This window comes from Corvus hawaiiensis, chromosome 3 (genome assembly GCF_020740725.1).
Source record: "Corvus hawaiiensis isolate bCorHaw1 chromosome 3, bCorHaw1.pri.cur, whole genome shotgun sequence".
Lineage (NCBI taxonomy): Eukaryota > Metazoa > Chordata > Aves > Passeriformes > Corvidae > Corvus > Corvus hawaiiensis.
Window position 1 is genome coordinate 950311 of NC_063215.1, and position 18750 is coordinate 969060.

General features: G+C 51.6%; 1 protein-coding gene across 1 annotated transcript in view; it reads left to right on the forward strand.

Annotated features, from left to right (window-relative positions):
* The window catches only part of RAB10 (RAB10, member RAS oncogene family), a 43450-nt gene that overhangs the window by 11945 nt on the left and 12755 nt on the right, over positions 1 to 18750 (forward strand). Inside the window, exon 2 of the mRNA XM_048298179.1 lies at positions 14557 to 14617. Within this exon, the coding sequence (XP_048154136.1) occupies positions 14557 to 14617 (61 nt within the window). The remainder of the gene's footprint in view (positions 1 to 14556; positions 14618 to 18750) is intronic.

Below are 18750 nucleotides of genomic sequence, written 5' to 3' on the forward strand. Positions count from 1 at the left end.
AGCCGTGTTCCTGGAGCCTGTGTCCTTAATCAGCCATTCCCTGCTGGAAATGTCACCCAGCAAGGGCTGGCTCACAGCGTGTCCCCAGCCCTTTGTGAGCAGGAATGATGCTGAGGTCACATGTGGGGTGGCAGTGCTGGTGCCTCACTGATGGCAGCGTGTGCTTGGTGCCAGCAGTGACAGAACTCTCTGCCCTGGGCAGCCTGGCTTGGGATGCTCTCAGACATAATGGTATTATTCTGTGTTTGTGAGAACAGAAACGGATTTTCCAGCAGTAAATCGTCACATGCATCCCTTTGGAGCAGCTTGGTCCAGGGGAAGGTGTCCCTGCCCATGGAACAAGGTTGAGCTTTAAGATCCTTCCCGACCCAAACCATTCTGGGATTCGGTGATTCCATGACAGTGAATCGAGTGGCTGAATCTTTTAATGACCTCCCCAACACAGCACCTCCTCTTTGGTAAAGCTGATGCTTTTCTGAATGAATTCACTCCCCTTCATTTATGTGTTATCTGCCTTGTCCATCTGCTGAGTATAAATTAGCCAGGATAAGTGTTAACTTGAATTTTATTTTTATGTAATTTGAGGGCAAAATTACCATTGCAGCAAGTAGTGACAAATTCTGTGCTTCATAAATAGCAGTTTATGTGAAAGCAGATTCATGTACTGTATTTATTTCCTAGCTAACAAATATAGCTTAAGTAGGGTGAGACATGCATGAAAACTGATTTAATTGGCTGTAATTGAACTTGAACATATTTAATTCATGTCCTTGGTGGTTTAGAGTAGAATTCCAATTGCAGACTGGTCTGTCTGGAGTCCAGACTTCTCCCTGCTGTGATTTTGGGTGTGGGTTGTGATGGGCTCCTGACAGTGGGATTGATGAGGCGATGCAGCTGCTTCATGTGATGCCCTCCCTAAAAATAGGGGCTGGTAAAGGTGCCTGGACCAGAGTTAATTGAATATATTGGAAAATGAAAGATGTAATGGCAGGGAATTAAATCAGCCCTCAAACCTGGAATTAACTGATGCTGAGCAGAGGTTACTGCTGCATGGGAACAGCTCTGAAGAAAGTTCTGTTTCTTGCTAGAGCTTCATTTCCTTTTTTTTCCCCTTAGTACCTTATGAATAAAAACCTTATTGTCTCTCTTGTCTCTTGGTATGCATAAAACATCACTAAAATAGTTCCTTTGTTCATTTTCTTTTGTTTTGTTTGTGGGAGCCTTGTGTAAGGTTTAGCTACTGGAATAACAAAATGATCAAATTTCTTTTTTCTGGAAGAAATAACTGCTTGTATTGAAGCTGTGGTCTCGGGGACCTTAGTGACAGTGTAGGTGGTGTCAGCAGGAACCTGGAGCCTTCTTTCTGCACAGAGATTGTTTTTTACATGTAGATTTGAACTGTGCTTTCATGTGACTTCTGAAACTCCTTCCCTGGGAGGAGTGTGGGTAAGTCAGACCTCCCTGGACAAAAGTTGCACTGGTGTTTGTCAGTGAGCTGAGGGCAGCTGGGGAGGAGAGGATGAGGAGGTTCCATCCGTGGTTCTGGCCTCAGAAATGGCCTCTGTCCCTGCCTGTGACCGGGTGCTGCCCCACAGTGATTGTGCACGCAGATACTTCCAAGGGGGGTGCCAGAGGATGGTGCCAGACTCTGCTCAGTGGTGCCAGTGACAGGACGAGGAGCAGTGGCCATGAACTGGAACCCAGGGAGTTCCTTCTCCACATGGAAGGCACTTCTGTCCATGGAGGGTGACAGAGCCCTGGAACAGCTGCCCAGGGAGGACGTGGAGTCTCCTCTGGAGACGTTTCAAACCCACCTGCTTCAGGTGACCCTGGTTGGATTGGAGGATCTCCAGAGGTCCCTTCCAGCCCCAGCAGTTCTGGAATTCTCTCTGAACTTCCGCCATTGTCTGGGATCCCAGTGTTTGTCTGCATGGCTGGGATGCCAGGTACGCTCGCTGCTCCCAAAACCTGTGGCAGCTGTGCCTTGAACACATCTGCTGAGTGGGTGCTGAAGTTCAACATGTTGGATTCTGAGCTGTTGGAAGTGGCTGTCTCTTCATGTCCAGATCACAGCACTTGGGAAATGCTCCATTTTATGGGAAATGCTCCTTGCCCTGGTTATCTCCCGAACTTTGCCCAGGCGCTGATATGGAGAGTGCTGGCTCAGGAACCAAACCACCAGATCAGAACTGTGCCACGAAGCCTTGGCCCACTGGCTGAGGCTCTGGTCCCAGGGACTGCCGTGGCCATCAGGTGGCTGCCATGGGACCTGGCTGTGGGCACTGCTCAGCATTCCCTGCAGTGTCCCAGCACAGCTGCAGCAGCCGGAGCTTGCCCAGGTCCCCTGCCCTGTTCTTTCCCAGAGTGGGAGAACCACGTTGTCCCTTGGTGCTGCCTCAGCCTCCACCCCAGCTGAAATCACCAAGGATGTGTTTGTTAATCCCCCGGATTAGCACTGGAAGGGGCTGCCCAGGGAGGTTTGGAGTCCCCATCCCTGAAGGTACCCAAAGAAATCCTGGATGTGGCACTCAGTGCTCTGGGCTGGGGACAAGGTGGGCATTGGGCACAGTTGGACTCGATGATCCTGGAGGGCTTTTCCAACCCGAATGATCTGTGAGAACTGAGTTTCTCAGGTGTGGCTGTGTGTGCCGTTGTCCCTTACTGGGAACCTGGAGAAGGATGTGGTGTCCCTTAAGGAAGGGAAGGTAGAAACAGGTTGGTTTGAGCTGTTGGGGATTTAACTTCAGTCCCTTGAGTCCCCTTTCCTTCCAGCCTCCCAGGCAGGCACCTCTAACTAATGGTTTTAAGCTCACACACCTTAGTTTCTCCCTTGGAGGAGCTGTCACCTTCACTTTACAGAAAAGCTGAAATTTATTTACGAAGATTAGTACAAAATTTGTGACTGGCAGTTTGTGTCCAGGTCAGCAGATGGAGTGAGGGACCTGGAACTCGGGGTCAATGTGGAGCTCTTGGGAAGGCCCTGTGTGTCATTGTTGAATGAGGAAGAGACATTTGGAAATCCCTCCCAGGCACATCCATGGGATGGGACCTCAGCTCCATGTCTGCTGTGTGGTCCCAGGGCCTTTCCCACCTCCTGATAATTTGGATTTTAACGCCAGGTGTGGTGTTGAACAGCAGTTCCTGTTGTAATCCATCTATCCAACATGAGCAGTGCTGCTTGAGGAGCAGCAGCTTCAGGGAATTCCTGGTGTATCGATACTCTGCTTCCTTACAGCCCTGTGGCTTCCCAGACCTAAATGCGTGGATAGAATCTGTACTTTTTAGAAGAAAAACGTCATGTTCAGCTGATAAAAGGATTTACATCTGCAAGTATCCAGTGTGTGATAGCAAGGTAATGGACTTCTCCCTGTTGGAGGGAATAAGGTGTAACAAAGGAGATCTCAAGGATTGCTCCTGGAAGGGGTTAATATTTTGATGTAGGTGATGAGCAGTGGAGGGGTGGAAGGTCCCCACTGCCACGGAGGTGTGGCACCCTGCTGTGTGGGGAGCACACAGCCCCCTCCACCTCTGTCTCCTTGGTCATTTCATATTTTTGATGTTTTTTAATATTGCTGCCAGGTGCTCTTAAGGAATTCTTGGCAGCAGTATTGCCTTTTGTAGTGACTCACCTCAGGTGTTCGTTTGTGATTTTTAATACAAATCTCAAAAATGGTCATGGAGAAGGGTGAGACTTGCAGTGAGACAATTTTGGTGCCCTGCATTTGCTGTGCGTCCCTGAAAGGGCCAATGGCAGAGACCTCAGCTGCTCACAGCTCCTCTGCTGCTTTGAAGGGCAACAGGAGCACTTCAGAAAGGAATTTCTGGTTAGGAAGGTCTCCTTCACTCCTGGAGTTCTGAGTCCTGCAGTTGGGAGTGCTGTTCATCTCTGAATTGGTTGGTGGTGCAAGGGCAATATGAGATGGGTTTGGGAAGCTCTGGTGGCAGGAGGATCCCAAAATTCTTCCCCAGCAGTGGAGAGAGATGTGGATGAATTTCCAGCACGTGGCCTTTCCCAGACACCAGGTCAGGCTGGATAACAACAGCCTCCTATTGTCTGGGGGGGATTAAGCCTGGGATTTGGGGGGATAGAAGCCAGAGTACTGGATTTGTCACCAAAATGAATATTCAGCGAGTCCCCTGATGGGTTGGTCAGGGCTGGTTTGCATAAATCAGATCTCCCTGTACCCTGTTGGGGGTGTGTGACAGCGACTGAAGCACACAAATGCATCCAGGAGGGGAATGTAGGTCACCTCGAGGAGCTGCTGTCTCGCAGGACTGTCATCTGCTTCGTTAAGAATAGATTAATTGGGAGGAGACGATCTGGCACCAGTGCTGCTGGTGCTGCTGCTCCTGTCCCGTGTCCTGCCTTACGTCACCAGCTCTGGAATTTCTCTGGATTGGTGTGGGATTGGGGAAACTCAGCCTGGAAGGGCAGTTTTATAAAGTACTGGGAAATGGAGCATTCAGGACAGAGCCAGGGGGTCGCTAAGAGGGGCTGGTAGAGCTTGAGCAGCCTCTTGGCAAGGAGATACACTTGGGTTTAAGAATCTGTAATTTAGCAAATTTTGTGTTAAAAGCTAAAGTGCTTCGTTTGGATTTTGGGAATGTACTGCATTCCTAAAAATAGATGCTGGAATTAAATAAGTTTTTTTTTAAGATACACACACTCATGCTAGCAAATGTCACTGGATAAGAGTCTTTAACTTATCTTTACAGAGCGAGATCTGGTCATAATTCCTGTTCTTGATACCTGCTCTACAGAATAGCAGTTTTCAGGATACTGCAGGTCCCGTGGATCCCCAGCAGTTGGATACAGCTATTCCCATGGGAGTGTCTCTGCTCTTACTGTGAATGTCACCCAGAAAAGCAGTTCTGTGTAGCTGTTGCCGTCATGGTGTGCATGGATGGAGGCTGCTGACCTTGGGATAAAGCAGGGAATGTTTGCCCAGGTTCAGGGGGAAAAAGCAGAGGGTGCAAGGAGTGCTTTGGTGAGTGGGTGATGAGAGAGCTTTTGGGGAAGGAGAGGCCTTTGGGTGATGGACTGAGGATGGGAGGGTCGGCACCAGGGACTGGATGTTTGGGAAAAAGCTGTTAACACTGCTCGTGTCATCAGTTGTGGCTGGTGGAATTAAAGTCATTATAAATCACTTGACTCTGTTCCCATGGTCCTGCCAAGCCCAGCTTGATCCAAACCAGGCTCCCAGGCAGGACCTTCACCTTCAGGGGGAAGTTTCTGTTACCCAGTTGTGGAGCTTTCTTAGACCGCTGGGATGGTTGGCCTCTGTGATCTTCGGGGTCTTTTCCAGCGTGGACGATTCCAGGATTGTGTTCTGTAAATGAGCTAAGTGCACATTTCCCAAGGTTTCAGCTGAGGTGTGTGATACTTTACTTCATGTGAGGTGTGTGTTAACTCTACTCAGATGCAGCTGCAGGTGCTCTGTCAGTGCTGAGCTGTCACGACTTGAAACCTTGCAGAGCAGGATGAGTGAGTTCCTGCTGCAGCTCTGGTTTGCACACTGCACTGGGAAAAACTTCCTGCAGAGAAGGTGAAACACCTGAATCACCGAATTTCTGCTTTGCTAACCTATAAATCCATGGTTTACTCATAGCTTGCGTTCTTTGTTACACTCCTGGTCATGGGATGTCAGAAATGATGGAACTGAAGGTGTAGGAGAGGAGAGCAAAGACAGCCAGGAGGCCATTCCAGTGTCACTGTGCTGACTGATACTCTCTGGCTTGTTCCCAGGGCTGCTCCTGCTTCTCCCCATAGCTGTGGGAGCCCAGGGTCTCTGGAGCCCTGCCCTGCCTCTGTTCATTTCCTGGGGCCCCTTTGCTCCCTCTGCCGAGCTCTGCTCCCGCTCCGGGCACTGGGCTCTGTGTCTCAACAAGTCAGGCAGGTACTCCCTATCCTGCCCCTGGAGTCCTGAGTCACTGCAGCTTGGGAGGCTGAGGGAACTCCCATGGCAGTTTGTACCACAAACTGGAGCCCTTTGGGGAGCGTTTATGCTGGGTCTGAGCAGGGTGGGAGTAGCCTGTAGTTGAGAGGGCTGGGGATGTGCAGGGTGGCCCAGCAGACCCCCCGAGCGTGTGCTGGGGCTCTGCATTATTTATAACTTGGGTTGCAGCTCTTTGTGTGGGCTTGGCTCTGGCCAGCAGCAGCACTTGGGTTGTCTGGCCCAGGTGTTCAGGGGGGGAGATTCCTCTCTGGTCCTCGGCTCTCCATGGCTGGCTGGGTTATATGGGCAGAGGGTGCCAGGACAAAGGGGAATGGCTTCCCACAGGCAGAGGACAGGGATATTGGGAAGGAATCCCAATATTCCCCTTGGGAAGGCCCTAGCACAGGTTTCCCAGAGCAGCTGTGGCTGCCCCTGGATCCCTGGCAGTGTCCAAGGCCAGGCTGGATGGAGATTGGAGCACCCTGGGATAGTGGAAGGTGTCCCTGCCCACAGCATGGAGTGGGGTAAGATGAGCTTTAATGTCCCTTCCCACCCAAACCATTCTGGGATTTGATGAATGCTACTTTTTCTATTTCCTCAAAGAATTCCTTGCCACATGTAAGTGTAGGAAGGATCCATGCAGGAATGGCTGCTCTCCCGGGGATGTGTGTGGGAAGCAGGGGATGTGTGTGCTGGGATTCTGTGTGCACACACACACCAGCAGGTGAGCTGCGTGTGCAGGAGCTCTCCCCTGAAGGAGGAGGAGCAGCTGCTGGGTTTACTGAGTTACTCTGCTGTTTACTCAGGGGATTAAGTGTGTTTGAGCTCTGAGAACAGGGTGTGTGCAGGGCTGTGGAGTTTGGGCATCCTCCTGCAAAGACATGAACAGAATTAGTGCTGCCTGCTGGGTTTAAACCAGCAGCACCATGTGTTTGCATCTTGTCAGACCCCAGAGCATCCATAGGCTTGTTTTGATTCCATCCTTGGTTTTTTGTTGCTGATCAGGCTGCCTTTCCCTCTTCCCACCTTCCTTCCCATGTGCCTGACCATGCTACACGTGATCAGGGCTGAACACAAGGAAGGGTTCAAATGCAGTGCAGTCCCTCACTCCTGATGAATAAATGTTTTGTTAGGAGGAGTAGCCATGGCCTGAAGTGTCAGTTCCTTACCTGGATCTGGAAGTTCCTGGTACTGTTTAAAAGAAGCCAGGTGATCCCAAGCTTTCAGGTTTCCTCGTCGCCGTCTCTCTGATAATTTCATTGTCAGGGAGTGAGTTTTGAGACTTCGCCTAGTGACCCCTCGTGCTGTTTTGTTGAAGCTTTCTCCGGAGAAAGAAGAATTCCCAAAGCACTGATGGTCAGAGATCCTCCTGTTAGAGAAGCTGTTGGGATTGGGGGAGGACAGTGTGGGTTCCAGCTCCCTTTGGAGCCCCGTTCCAGTGGTTCCTCCCCTCTGCAGTTGGGCGCTGTGCTGGCTGCCAGAGGTGGCAAAGCCGGATTGCAGGAGGAATTGCCATGAGTGCCAAGGCTTGTCCCAGCCAGCCTAAAGCTTCCCACTCCCTCCCACGTCGGCTGAGTTTGGCTCCCTGATAAAAGCCAGGCTTTCACTCAAGCCTTTGCCAAAGGATGAGGCTGGGAATAGCTTCAGTTTCTCCTTCCTAAATACCCTTATCAGAGAGCTGTGATTCTTAAAAGTGGCCCTTAGTGATGGAGGCCTGTTCCTTTCGTATCTCCCATGGACAAGGCAGAGGAGCCCCCCCAAGGAGCTGAGAGGGGCTGCAGGAATTGGAGCCAGGCAGCGTAATCACAGAATGGATCATGGGTTGGTTTGGGTTGCAAGGGACCTGAAAGCTCAGCTCCATGCCATGGGCAGGGACACCTTCCACTATCCCAGGTGGCTCCAAGCCCCATCCAGCCTGGCCTGGAACACCTCCCTACATCAACCCAGCTCTAGCAAGTGCTTTAATAGCCACAGAAAGGCATAAACTTTGTCTTTACTGCCTCACTTTTTGGAAATTCCTATGTTGAGCAAAGAAGGTGCCTGGGCAGGCAGAAGGAAAGTGCTGCTGTCTTCACTAACAACTCTCCCATTCACAAAGTGTGAAGGAACGAGGCCTCGGGACGCACAGCAATACCAGGAGCACAGGATGTGCCATACCTGGAGTCAGTGTGGAGCTGGGATCCTCCAGGTGTGCTTAGAGCTTACCCAGGGCCAGGAAACAGCCCCAAAATGCCTTTATTTAAATAACAAAAATACAGTGAAAGAGAACTGACAACAGCAGGAAAATGCAGCAATAATTAAGTCTGGGAGCTGTTAAAATTGCCAAATTAACTTGGGGGTGGAAAGCTTTGTCTGGTCTTTCTAAGCACAGCTATTTCATCCTGAGGTCCCCCAAGTCTCGAGAGAGATGTATTAACCTTGGTGCAGAATCCCAGAATCCCTGGGTTTGGAAAAGACCCCCAAGGCCATTGACCCCAAGCTGTGACCAAACCCCACCTTGTCCCCAGCCCAGAGCACTGAGTGCCACCTCCAGCCCTTCCTTGGACACCTCCAGGGATGAGCACTCCAAACCTCCCTGGGCAGCCCCTGCCAAGGCCTGAGCACCCTTTCCATGCGGAAATTCCTCCTTAGTCCTCCAAGCCCTCGCAGTAACAAACTTCCCAAATATATCAGGTCCAGAACTCTAAACTCGTTCAAGACAATGCAGCTCTTGCAAAGAAGCTTTAATGCTGCGGTGTCACTCGCTTAGAGCAGGCAGCCGTTACCCTTGGTTAGCAGTTAAGATAGTTATTAATTATTTCGTAAGAAAGCTTCAGCAGTAAATCCACTTTCCCTTTCCAAGGAAAGCCCAGCACAAGCGCATCAGGCAAGAGCTGAGGGTTCTGCTTTTAATTAAGCTCTTAATGATCTCAGTTACTACTTAAGTCTTTCAAAACATTTCTTCTGCAAGGGATTCAGACCTGCACAGTGTGGATGAACAGCATCCCAAACCACACTCTACGTTTTAAGTGCCAACACTACTTTCCAGAGGTTTTCTAGGAACTGTTTTCTCCCTCCTTCACCCTTCAGCACAGAACAAGGTCTCAGTGTTGGTTTTTCCGGGTCTTGTCCCCAGCACTGGGCGCTGGGACTTTGCTGGGACAACGATTTCACTTGGTGTGAGAGTTTTTGGAAGCGCAAGCTTGGACAGGAGAGTTTATTTTTGGAGGGGCAATAGCAAACCCCAGGCCAGGGGCTGTTTGTGCCTGGGACACTGGCACTGCTGGATTCCAGCTCTGTGGATACCTGTGGAAGAACACATGGATTACACAAACACACACCTGTTAGGGAAAGCCTTGGCTCCTCATCTTACTAAAAAATAAAACCCAGACAAAACCTGAACTCTTTTGGTGGTGCAGTGACTTCATTTATAGCTGACAGATTTACAGACTAGATAATCCAACCATAATCTCCATCCCCATCCCTGGAAGTGTCCAAGGCCAGATTGGACAGGGCTTGGAGCAACCTGGGATGGTGGAGGGTGTGTCCCTGTCCCATCCAGTAGGACTGGATGGGCTTTAAAGTCCCAGCCCAAAACATTCCTTGACTTTGTAGTCAGGTGATACTCTTGGAGAAGGTGCTGTGGCTCAGGGTGACACAGCCCTGGGAGTGGCACAGCTGGGCACGGCCGTCCAGACACCTCCTGGTGCTCCTCAGGAGATGGGAATGTGCCCTGAGTTCTGCCACGGGAGCTCAGGTGTTGAGAGCTGTTCTTTGAGTACACACTTAAAAACCCTGCCTGTTGTCAGAGCCTGTGGCACGAAGCTGGGTGGCTTGAACACACGAGATTTGAATGACAGTCACTGAGGCTGGAAAAGCACCCTCAAACCATCAGGTCTGACCATCCCCCAGCACTGCCAGGGCCACCACTGCCCCGTGTCCCCAAGTGCCACATCCACGGGGCTTTAAATCCCTCCAGGGATGGGGACTCAACCCCTGCTCTGGGCAGCTGTGCCAGGGCTGGACAGCCCTATCCAGGAAGGGATTGTTCCCAATATCCACCCTGAGCCTGCCCTGGCCCAGCCTGAGGCCGTTCCCTCTCCTCCTGGCCCTGTTCCCTGCCAGCAGAGCCCGACCCCCCCGGCTGCCCCCTCCTGTCAGGGACTTGTGCAGAGCCACAAGGTCCCCCCGGAGCCTCCTTTGCTCCAGCCTGAGCCCCTTTCCCAGCTCCCTCAGCCGCTCCTGGGGCTCCAGCCCCTTCCCAGCTCCTTTGCCCTGATGGACCTGAGGATGAATTTGTGCACGTTTGCTTTTCTTCCCTGAGCTGAGCACACGTGGTGCTGCTGCAGTGTGTACCCAGCAATTATTAATGAATTACAGACAAAATGCAGTTTTTTCTCTGCTGCTCTTGGCCTGTGCTGGGTGGGACGTGCCGTGTTGCGTGGGTTATCCCTGCAGGGTGGGATGTGCCTGCGGGATGGGGTGGGATGTGCCTTCGGGATGCCTGTCAGGCTCCAGCTCCCAGCCGTGCCCTCCTCCTGCCCTACATTCCGCTTCCTCCCGCCCAGAGTCCTCCCAGAGTCCTCCCCGTGCTCAATGGGGGCTTTGTTTGAAAGGAATGCAAACAAAATTCAGGCTGTGTGAAAAGGGCCAGCTCATCATTTGTAGCTCTGCAATGGACTGGAAAATAACTTTCTCCCTCCCTCTCGTGCTGGTGGCTGTGGGTCTGTCACTTGTGAGGAACAGTCACTTTGTGATTTAGTGGCAGAGGAGGGATCTCGGCAAGCCCTTGGCAGGGGCTTGGGAAGGTGTAAAGTCATAGGGAAGTGATTATGGACTTGAAGCTGTTCTGCTGATGCAGGTCCTGGCTATTTGTTAACATCTTACATCTGAGACAGCTGGGAACACAAATCCCCTGAGCCAATAATTCTGTAATCCATCAGGACGTGCAGGGTTTGAACCTGCACAGGTACAAGTGGAGTTGTGGGCAGTATTCCCTGTGGATCTGGGGTGGAGGGGCCTGGCTTCAGTGTCCAGTGTGACCTGGCAGCCCCTGGAGCTGCTCCTGGGCCATGTTTGCCATGGCTGGGCAGAGGAGACTCAGCACTGGTTAAGGGCAGTGTTTGCACTGCCCATGGGATCGGCTGCTGGTGCTCCTTAAAGCCTTGGTACCCCAGGCCAGGAGCCCAGAAACTCCATAAAAGCTTCTGTCCTTTCTAGAGCTGAGTTCAGGTTTGTCACACCTGGGCCCATGGAATCATTGAATCCCAGACTGGTTTGGGTAAGAAGGGACCTTAAAGCCCATCCAGTGCCACCCCTGCCATGGGCAGGGACACCTTCCACTGTCCCAGGCTGCTCCCAGCCCCAATGTCCAGCCTGGCCTTGGGCACTGCCAGGGATCCAGGGGCAGCCCCAGCTGCTCTGGGCACCCTGTGCCAGGGCCTGCCCACCCTCCCAGGGAACAATTCCTTCCCAATATCCCACCCAGCCCTGCCCTCTGGCAGTGGAAGCCATTCCCTGTGTCCTGTCCCTCCAGCCCTTGTCCCCAGTCCCTCTCCAGCTCTCCTGGAGCCCCTTCAGGCCCTGCAAGGGGCTCTGAGCTCTCCCTGGATCCTTCTCCTCTCCAGGTGAGCACCCCCAGCTCTCCCAGCCTGGCTCCATGGCAGAGGGGCTCCAGCCCTGGAGCAGCTCCGGGGCCTCCTCTGGGCTCTCTGCAGCAGCTCCACGTCCTTGTGCTGCTGGCCCCAGGGCTGGGGCAGCTCTGCAGGTGGGGTCTCACCTGAGCACAGGGGCAGAGGGGCAGAATCCCCCCTTTCCTGCTGCCCACGCTGGGGGATCAGCCCAGGACTGGGAGGTTTTGGGCTCTCATGTCCAGCCTCTCACCCACCAACACCCCAGGTTGTTTGAAGGAACAGGTGGAAGGCTGGGAATTGGAAGGAAGTGCAGGAGTGAGCTGGGCCCCATGAGGATATGCCTGCTGTTAGTGTGAGCTGTGCTGAAGGGTAGTGAACATTTCCGTATCTTACTTGGAACATAAGGAATTTGTAAGATTTTTGTAAGCCTGGCAGTTTCTTCCAGGTTTTCCCGTGAATTCCAGCTTGCCCTGCTGAAGGTGATAAATATTGACACTTAATGAGGGAGTAATTTCATGCTCATCTTTAATTCATGAGCTCTGTCATTATCCCCCTGTGATGACGAGATGTCTGCTCCTCAGCCAGTCAGGTTTATACCCCGTTATCCTCTTCAGCTCTTTCCTGAACTGAATTTTCCTGGAAACCTCCTCATATCTGTACCCTGTTTTCTGGGAAGCCTTTGTGTTTCTGCTTTTTATTGTCAGCAGCCTTCGACTGAACGGGCACCACAGCCACTCAGGAGTCTCCTTTTCCCAGTCTCTTGAAACTCCTTTGGAAGTATTTTGAGGGAAATACATTGCTATGTATAACAGCCTCCCTTTTCTGAAGGCTGAACTGGAATTATATTGGAATGGGAGCTGAGTAGAACATGGCATTAGAGATTTATTTTATTCCCAAGTACTGGAGTTGGCTAAATCCCTCCCAGTACAGAGAAGAGTTAATTTCCTTGCCTGGGTTAATAATTTACTTTATCTTAACACATAAAAAGTGGCTCTCCAATATCCTGCTGCAGCTGGGCACAGCCCAGAAGTAACTGTCACCATATAAAAGATTTCATGTCTCATAGTTGGTGTTCATTTGTTTGGTTGCGTTGCTGGGGACACAACATGGCAGCAAACAACTCCTTGAAATGCTGAAAAAAATCCAGGGTTGGGTGGATTTGGGGCAGTTTTTTATCTTGGCAACCAATCATTCAGCAGGTTTGTGTTTCCAATCACATTTGCGTGATAGTTAAGACATTGATTCAGAAATGTAACTTAATGTGAGGGGTGCAGCAGTGCTGGGGCTGACTGGAAAACAAAGGAGCACTGCCCTGAGATGGGCAGGAGGTCCCAGGCTGCCATCCTGGGATTAATGCACAGCCGTGGCCTTAAGTCCCTGCAGGGCTTTGGATCCCAGAATCCCGGAATCCTTCGGGATCATCCAGGCCAAGCTGTGCCCAATGCCCATCTTGTCCCCAGCCCAGGGCACTGAGTGCCATGTCCAGGCCTTCCTTGGACACCTCCAGGGATGTCCCTGCAATGCCCAGCCCGGGACTGGGGCTTTCTGGGCTGGGTCGTGTCCAGCTCTCAGCCCATGAAGTTCTGTGCGCTGGGTGTTGGCTAAAAGGAGTTTGAAGCAGAGCTCCCATGCAAACTGGTTATGTAATAGTGCATTTCATAAATTCTGTTTAATCTTTCTTGGTATAAAATGACCTTGTAGATTTGGGAGGGAAGTTTGGGATTGCAGCTGCTGCCTTTTAAAAAGTCTAAATATAAACAGGTTTTTGGAAAGCATGAGGAATGATCAGTGGTGTTCTCTGATTGGAATTGAAAGTCAGAACGGTGCCATCTAATTAGTGTCAGAGCAGTTTGAGAGGATGGTTTGGAGCGTTCCTGCTGCTCTGGTGTAGCCTCTGCTGGTAATTCTTGTAGGCAGCTTTGGGAAGAGAAAGTTGAATCCTGGGGCAGCTCTGGGCCCCTCCTGACAGGAGAGACCCTGAGGGGCTGGAGCGTGTCCAGGGCAGGGAACGGAGCTGGGAAGGGGCTGGAGCCCCAGGAGCGGCTGAGGGAGCTGGAAAGGGGCTCAGGCTGGAGCAAAGGAGGCTCCGGGGGGACCTTGTGGCTCTGCACAAGTCCCTGACAGGAGGGGGCAGCCGGGGGGGTTGGGCTCTGCTTGCAGGGAACAGGGCCAGGAGGAGAGGGAACAGCCTCAGGCTGGGCCAGGGCAGGCTCAGGGTGGGCAGCAGCAGGAATTTCCCCATGGAAAGGGTGCTCAGGCCTTGGCAGGGGCTGCCCAGGGAGGTTTGGAGTGCCCATCCCTGGAGGGGTGTAACAGCCATGTGCATGTGGCACTTGGGGACTTTTTGTATTGGTTTTGAAAGTAAAAACCCTTTTCATGGTCTGTGGGGAGGATCTGTGCTTGGCTGAGTTCTGAGTCCTGGTGACACTTCTGCCGAGGCCTGGCTTTGACTGTCCCATATCTGAGGCTGAAGCAGGGATGGGTCTGGACAAGGAGACTGAGCTCTGATAATTCACATTTTCTTGCTGGGTAAAGCTTCCTGTGGCTTGAACTGTTCTGCATCCCCGTGGAAGCTCAGAGTGTCTGTAGACCCTGTTGGTGCTGGGGGGACGTGGGGCAGGGCAGCCCATGGCTCCCTGGAACAGCTCCCCAGGGAATGGGCACAGCCTGAGGCTGCCAGAGCTCCAGGAGCCTTTGGACAGCGCTCTCAGACAAGGGGGGGATTGTTGGGGCATCTGTGCAGGGCCAGGGGTTGGACTGGATGATCCTTGTGGGTCCCTCCTGCTCAGGGTATTCCAGGTGAAGGTGCCCAGTGCAGACCCCCGAGGCCCTGGCTGTGCTGGTCTCCCAGCTCCTCTCCCATTCCAGTGTCCCTGGTTTACCTGGCAGTTCAGTGTGAGGAGAAAAAAGCTGCTGTTCTGTCTCAGCCATTTGGAGTTGATGTGGAATTGATTTTTTTTTTCAATGAATAAACACTAATTACTTATTTGTATGTTTGTTTATTTTAGGGATAGACTTCAAGATTAAAACTGTTGAATTACAAGGAAAGAAGATCAAGCTACAGATCTGGTGAGTAACACACATCTTCCTTCAGCAGCAGGTGTTCCTGGGGAGAGTTTGCTCTTCCTGAATTCCGTTCAGGGATCCAGGTTTGCAGCTGTGTGCTGTGTTTCCACAGTGGTCACACTCCATGTGTGTGTCTGGAGCAGCAGCAGTGTTTGTAACCACTGGGCCTGGCTGCTCCCTCGGACAGGCTGCTGGCAAACCTCCTGTTGGGCAGGAGAGGATCCTCACAGGCTGTGATTTAGTGGGAAGTGGTTTAAAACTGGAATTTTTAAATTAGGAGTTGCCTCCAGTCTGTGACTATAAATTGACTCGTAGCCTTGCTCTGTGTCAGCAAGAAAATGCAATCCAGGGCTGCACTTGGGCTGGAATTTTCCATGCTCAGCTGCCTGGAACACGGCTGCTCTGTGGGAATGTCTGACAAGAGGCAAAGCCTCAACTCCTTCCTTTGAGCTTCTGTGCATTTAACCAGAGGCTTTTCACCAGGTCAGCTCAGGAGAGCCGGGGGCTTTTCCTGGCCTGTGGGTCTGCCTGGGCTCCCTGCTCACCGTCTGCATTCTGCAGCTTCACTGAGAGCTCAGAACTGGGATTTGTCCTTTTTGTCCCACTCATAACAATCCTTATGGCTTCATAAGGTTGGTGTCTGTAGATGCAGGTGGGGGGGTTCCAGTTTGGAGGGGCACTGGTCTTTCCAGTCATTCCAGGCAGTCATTCCATGACTTCCAATCATGAGCAATTATCCTTCCTAACCAGTGCATCTGGAGTCCTCTTGTCACCAGCACCCTGAGGAAGTGTTAGAGCTGACAGAGGGTGGGTTTGGATGGGATTTTGGGAAGGAATTGTTCCCTGGGAGGGTGGGCAGGCCCTGGCACAGGGTGCCCAGAGCAGCTGGGGCTGCCCCTGGATCCCTGGCAGTGCCCAAGGCCAGGCTGGACACTGGGGCTGGGAGCAGCCTGGGACAGTGGGAGGTGTCCCTGCCCATGGCAGGGGTGGCACTGGATGAGCTTTAAGGTCCTTTCCAACCCAAACCATTCCATGACTCCATGATTAAACTTAAAAAGAAAATCATCATGAAATGTAAAAACAGAAAATACGGAAAAATGAGGATGTTTAATGCAGATATAAAGAACAAGCTGTAATGAAGCTGTGCAGATTGTGGGGTTTAGTGCCTTAGGGAAGTGGAGTTGGGTGAGCTGAGATTTATACGACGGCAACTTCTAAATGTCACAAAATTGGGAAGTTGTGGCCTGAATCTGCTGCTTGTTCCTGCTAGGTTCAAACTGCACATTTGAAATGAAACTTGGAAAGCAGAAAATGAAGCTCATACAGAAAGAAATAAAAATAATCTCAGTATTGTGTTTCCAACTTTTCCTGTAGCAGGAGTGTTGCCCAGCAGTGGCTCAGTGTCTTGTGAAGGTGTTCTGTGCAGTGCATCTCTGTTTCCCCACTGCTTCCTCCCTTTGAACTCACCCCACACTTGCAGGAGCTGTGTAACCTTCCCAGAACAATCCAAGGAAGCAGCTGAGTGAGCAGGGGATGCATTTAGGGGAATGTTTCCCGTGTAAACCTGAGGCTGCTCTGGGAGCTTTCCTTGCTCCAGAGTATGGATCTGGTCTTATTAAACCTCCTGAGATTCCCATGGGCCACTTCTGGAGCTTCTCCAAGTCTCTCTGGACGACCCCGTCCTTCAGGTGTGACAACCACACCACCCCACACAGCAGGACAGCTCCTCACCTCTTCCTGGGTATGGAAAAAGTGCCCTCGTGACAGTCTCTCAGCCATGCCCTGACCTCTGAAATTTATATTTAGGAGTAAAGCAAGAACACAGAGGTCAGGCTGAATTAAACCCTGCCTGAGGTGAGAAGCAACTCGATACTCAGTAGCTTTAAAACTGGGGGTGCTGCTCTGCAAGGATCGGGCTGGGATTAGCGCGTTCTCTACTGTGCCTGCGAGGAGCAGGATGGCTCCCAGCCCTCAAGGAATGAGCTTGTCCGGGGCAGATCCATCAAGAGGACCACTGGGTGTCAGATTCTGGGTGGAGGCACGTCCAGGAACTGAGGATGTTCTTGGCTGGGTTATTGTCCAGCCCCTCTTTGGGAGAATTGCTGCTGGGACAGTCACCAGTGATGGCCTAGTGCAGGATCTGGGAGAAAGGAATTAATACACACGTGGGAGTGGAAACACTTACAAAGGGTGGGACCTGGAGGGGTTTACAGTGCTGAATGTCTGGAAGAATATTAATACTGTCATGGTGCAGAGAAAGAATGGAGGACCAGAGTGAGAGATCCAGGAAAAGATGGTGCTGGCTTTGGGAAAACGCTGAAGGACTTCAAAGGGAGAGGGTAATAAAGCTAAAAAATTAGTGTGATATCACACATTCAGGAGCTCAGGTAGAGTTGCTTTGAAATGGAAACCAAAAGGCTTTGGCATTCTCGAGTTCCCAGAGCTCATTAACATAATGCAGCCACTGAGAAATGAAATGGGATTTCCCTGATGGTGTGGGCAGGAAGTGCATGTGTCAATCCCACAGAACACAGGTTTGATCAGCACTGCCTGGGGAGAAAGGGACTGTCTTAGGAAGAACTACTGGAAAGATGAGGGTTCTTTAGGATATCAGAGCACATCTTTAAAATCCTGGATATCCTGAACAGGTAGGGAGGGTCTGACAGAACTCATTGCCGTTTCCAACGCCAGAACATCAGTTCTGGCCTGAGGCTGGAAAGTGGCACGTGGAAAGCACCAGGAAATGAAGTTTTGCTGGGAAACTCCTCATGGGATGTAGTGGTAGCTGCAGGTGTCCATGGAGGGGTTCACAAGGGATTTCACGAAGGAACAGTCTGGTTTGGACTCTTAAATCCACAGAGGGGACCCCTGGTTCCAGAATTCCTTAACCACTGGGAAATGGAAGCTGGAAAACCTCTGGCCTGCCCAGGTGCTGCTCTGAGGTGCTTGTCAGGAGGCACAAAAAGCAGAGCTGGCTTTGTCATCCAGGCAAACTACAGGCTCAGAGGAGTGTTACTGTCAGCTAAAAATGTAATTTTTTCTTTTTTTCCTACTTAGCTGCTCCTCCAACTCTCCTGTCTTTAATGACATTTGTGTGTCAGCCTGTTTTCCTACAGTCTTCCTGACTGATTCCAAATTTTAGGAACAGCTTTATGTTTTTAGTGTGCAGCTCCTAACCGTGTGGAGGACTATAAAATAACATTTTATGTTATAACAGAGTGCATCTCTGCTGGCAATGCATTTACATGGCCAGAGAGGTGTCCTCAGGGTCTTAGGTAATTCAGCAAGGAGCTGGTGTCAGAAATAATCCCCTGTCGTGGAATGACTGTGCGGGTGGCAGCAATGTGGTGTAGCCGTCCCGAGTCATTCCAGGTGTGGAAATTCCCTGTGGTGTGCAGGTTCTGGCATTCAGTGAGCGTGCTGGTGACCAGCCAGAGCTGCACACAGCTCCACTCCCCGGGTGCCATCAGCCTCATTAATTCTGCAATTACCCCAGGAATGTCTAGAAGTTAATTCTGTTTGCTGAGGGCTTCTGAGACTCAAGGTGGAAGATGTTCCTCTGGCATGTCAGTGCTGTAAAACAACTGGATAATTCTCTCGTTATGGATTTTTTTTTCCTGGCTGAGTATTGTTCAGAAAAGCTGAAGTTTGCCAGTCCTGAGGTACCTTACAGAGCACAGAATCCCAGGATCACTGAGGCTGGAAAAGCCCTCCCAGCCTATGAAGTCCAAGCTGTGCCTGATGCCCACCTTGTCCCAGCCCTGAGTGCCGCGCTCAGGCCTTCCTTGGATGCCTCCAGGGATGGGGACTCCAAACCTCCCTGGGCAGCCCCTGCCAAGGCCTGAGCACCCTTTCCATGGATCCAGCCTGTCCAGACCCCTGTGCAGAGCCCTCCAGCACATCCTCTCAGTCTGTGAGCTGACTGAGGATACCCTCAGTGCCCTTGGCCAGATCATCCGTGAAGGTGCTGAGCAGGACTGCCCCAGCCCTGAGCCCACTGGTGCCCATTCCCAGCTGGATGTGCTGCATCCCAGCTCTCCCTGGGCCCGGGTTTATCCCAGCCAGGAGTGCTGAGCCATGGGCTGGACAGGGGCACTTTTCCCTTTGGGAAGGGAAGTCCTCGGCCCGGTCGCTGC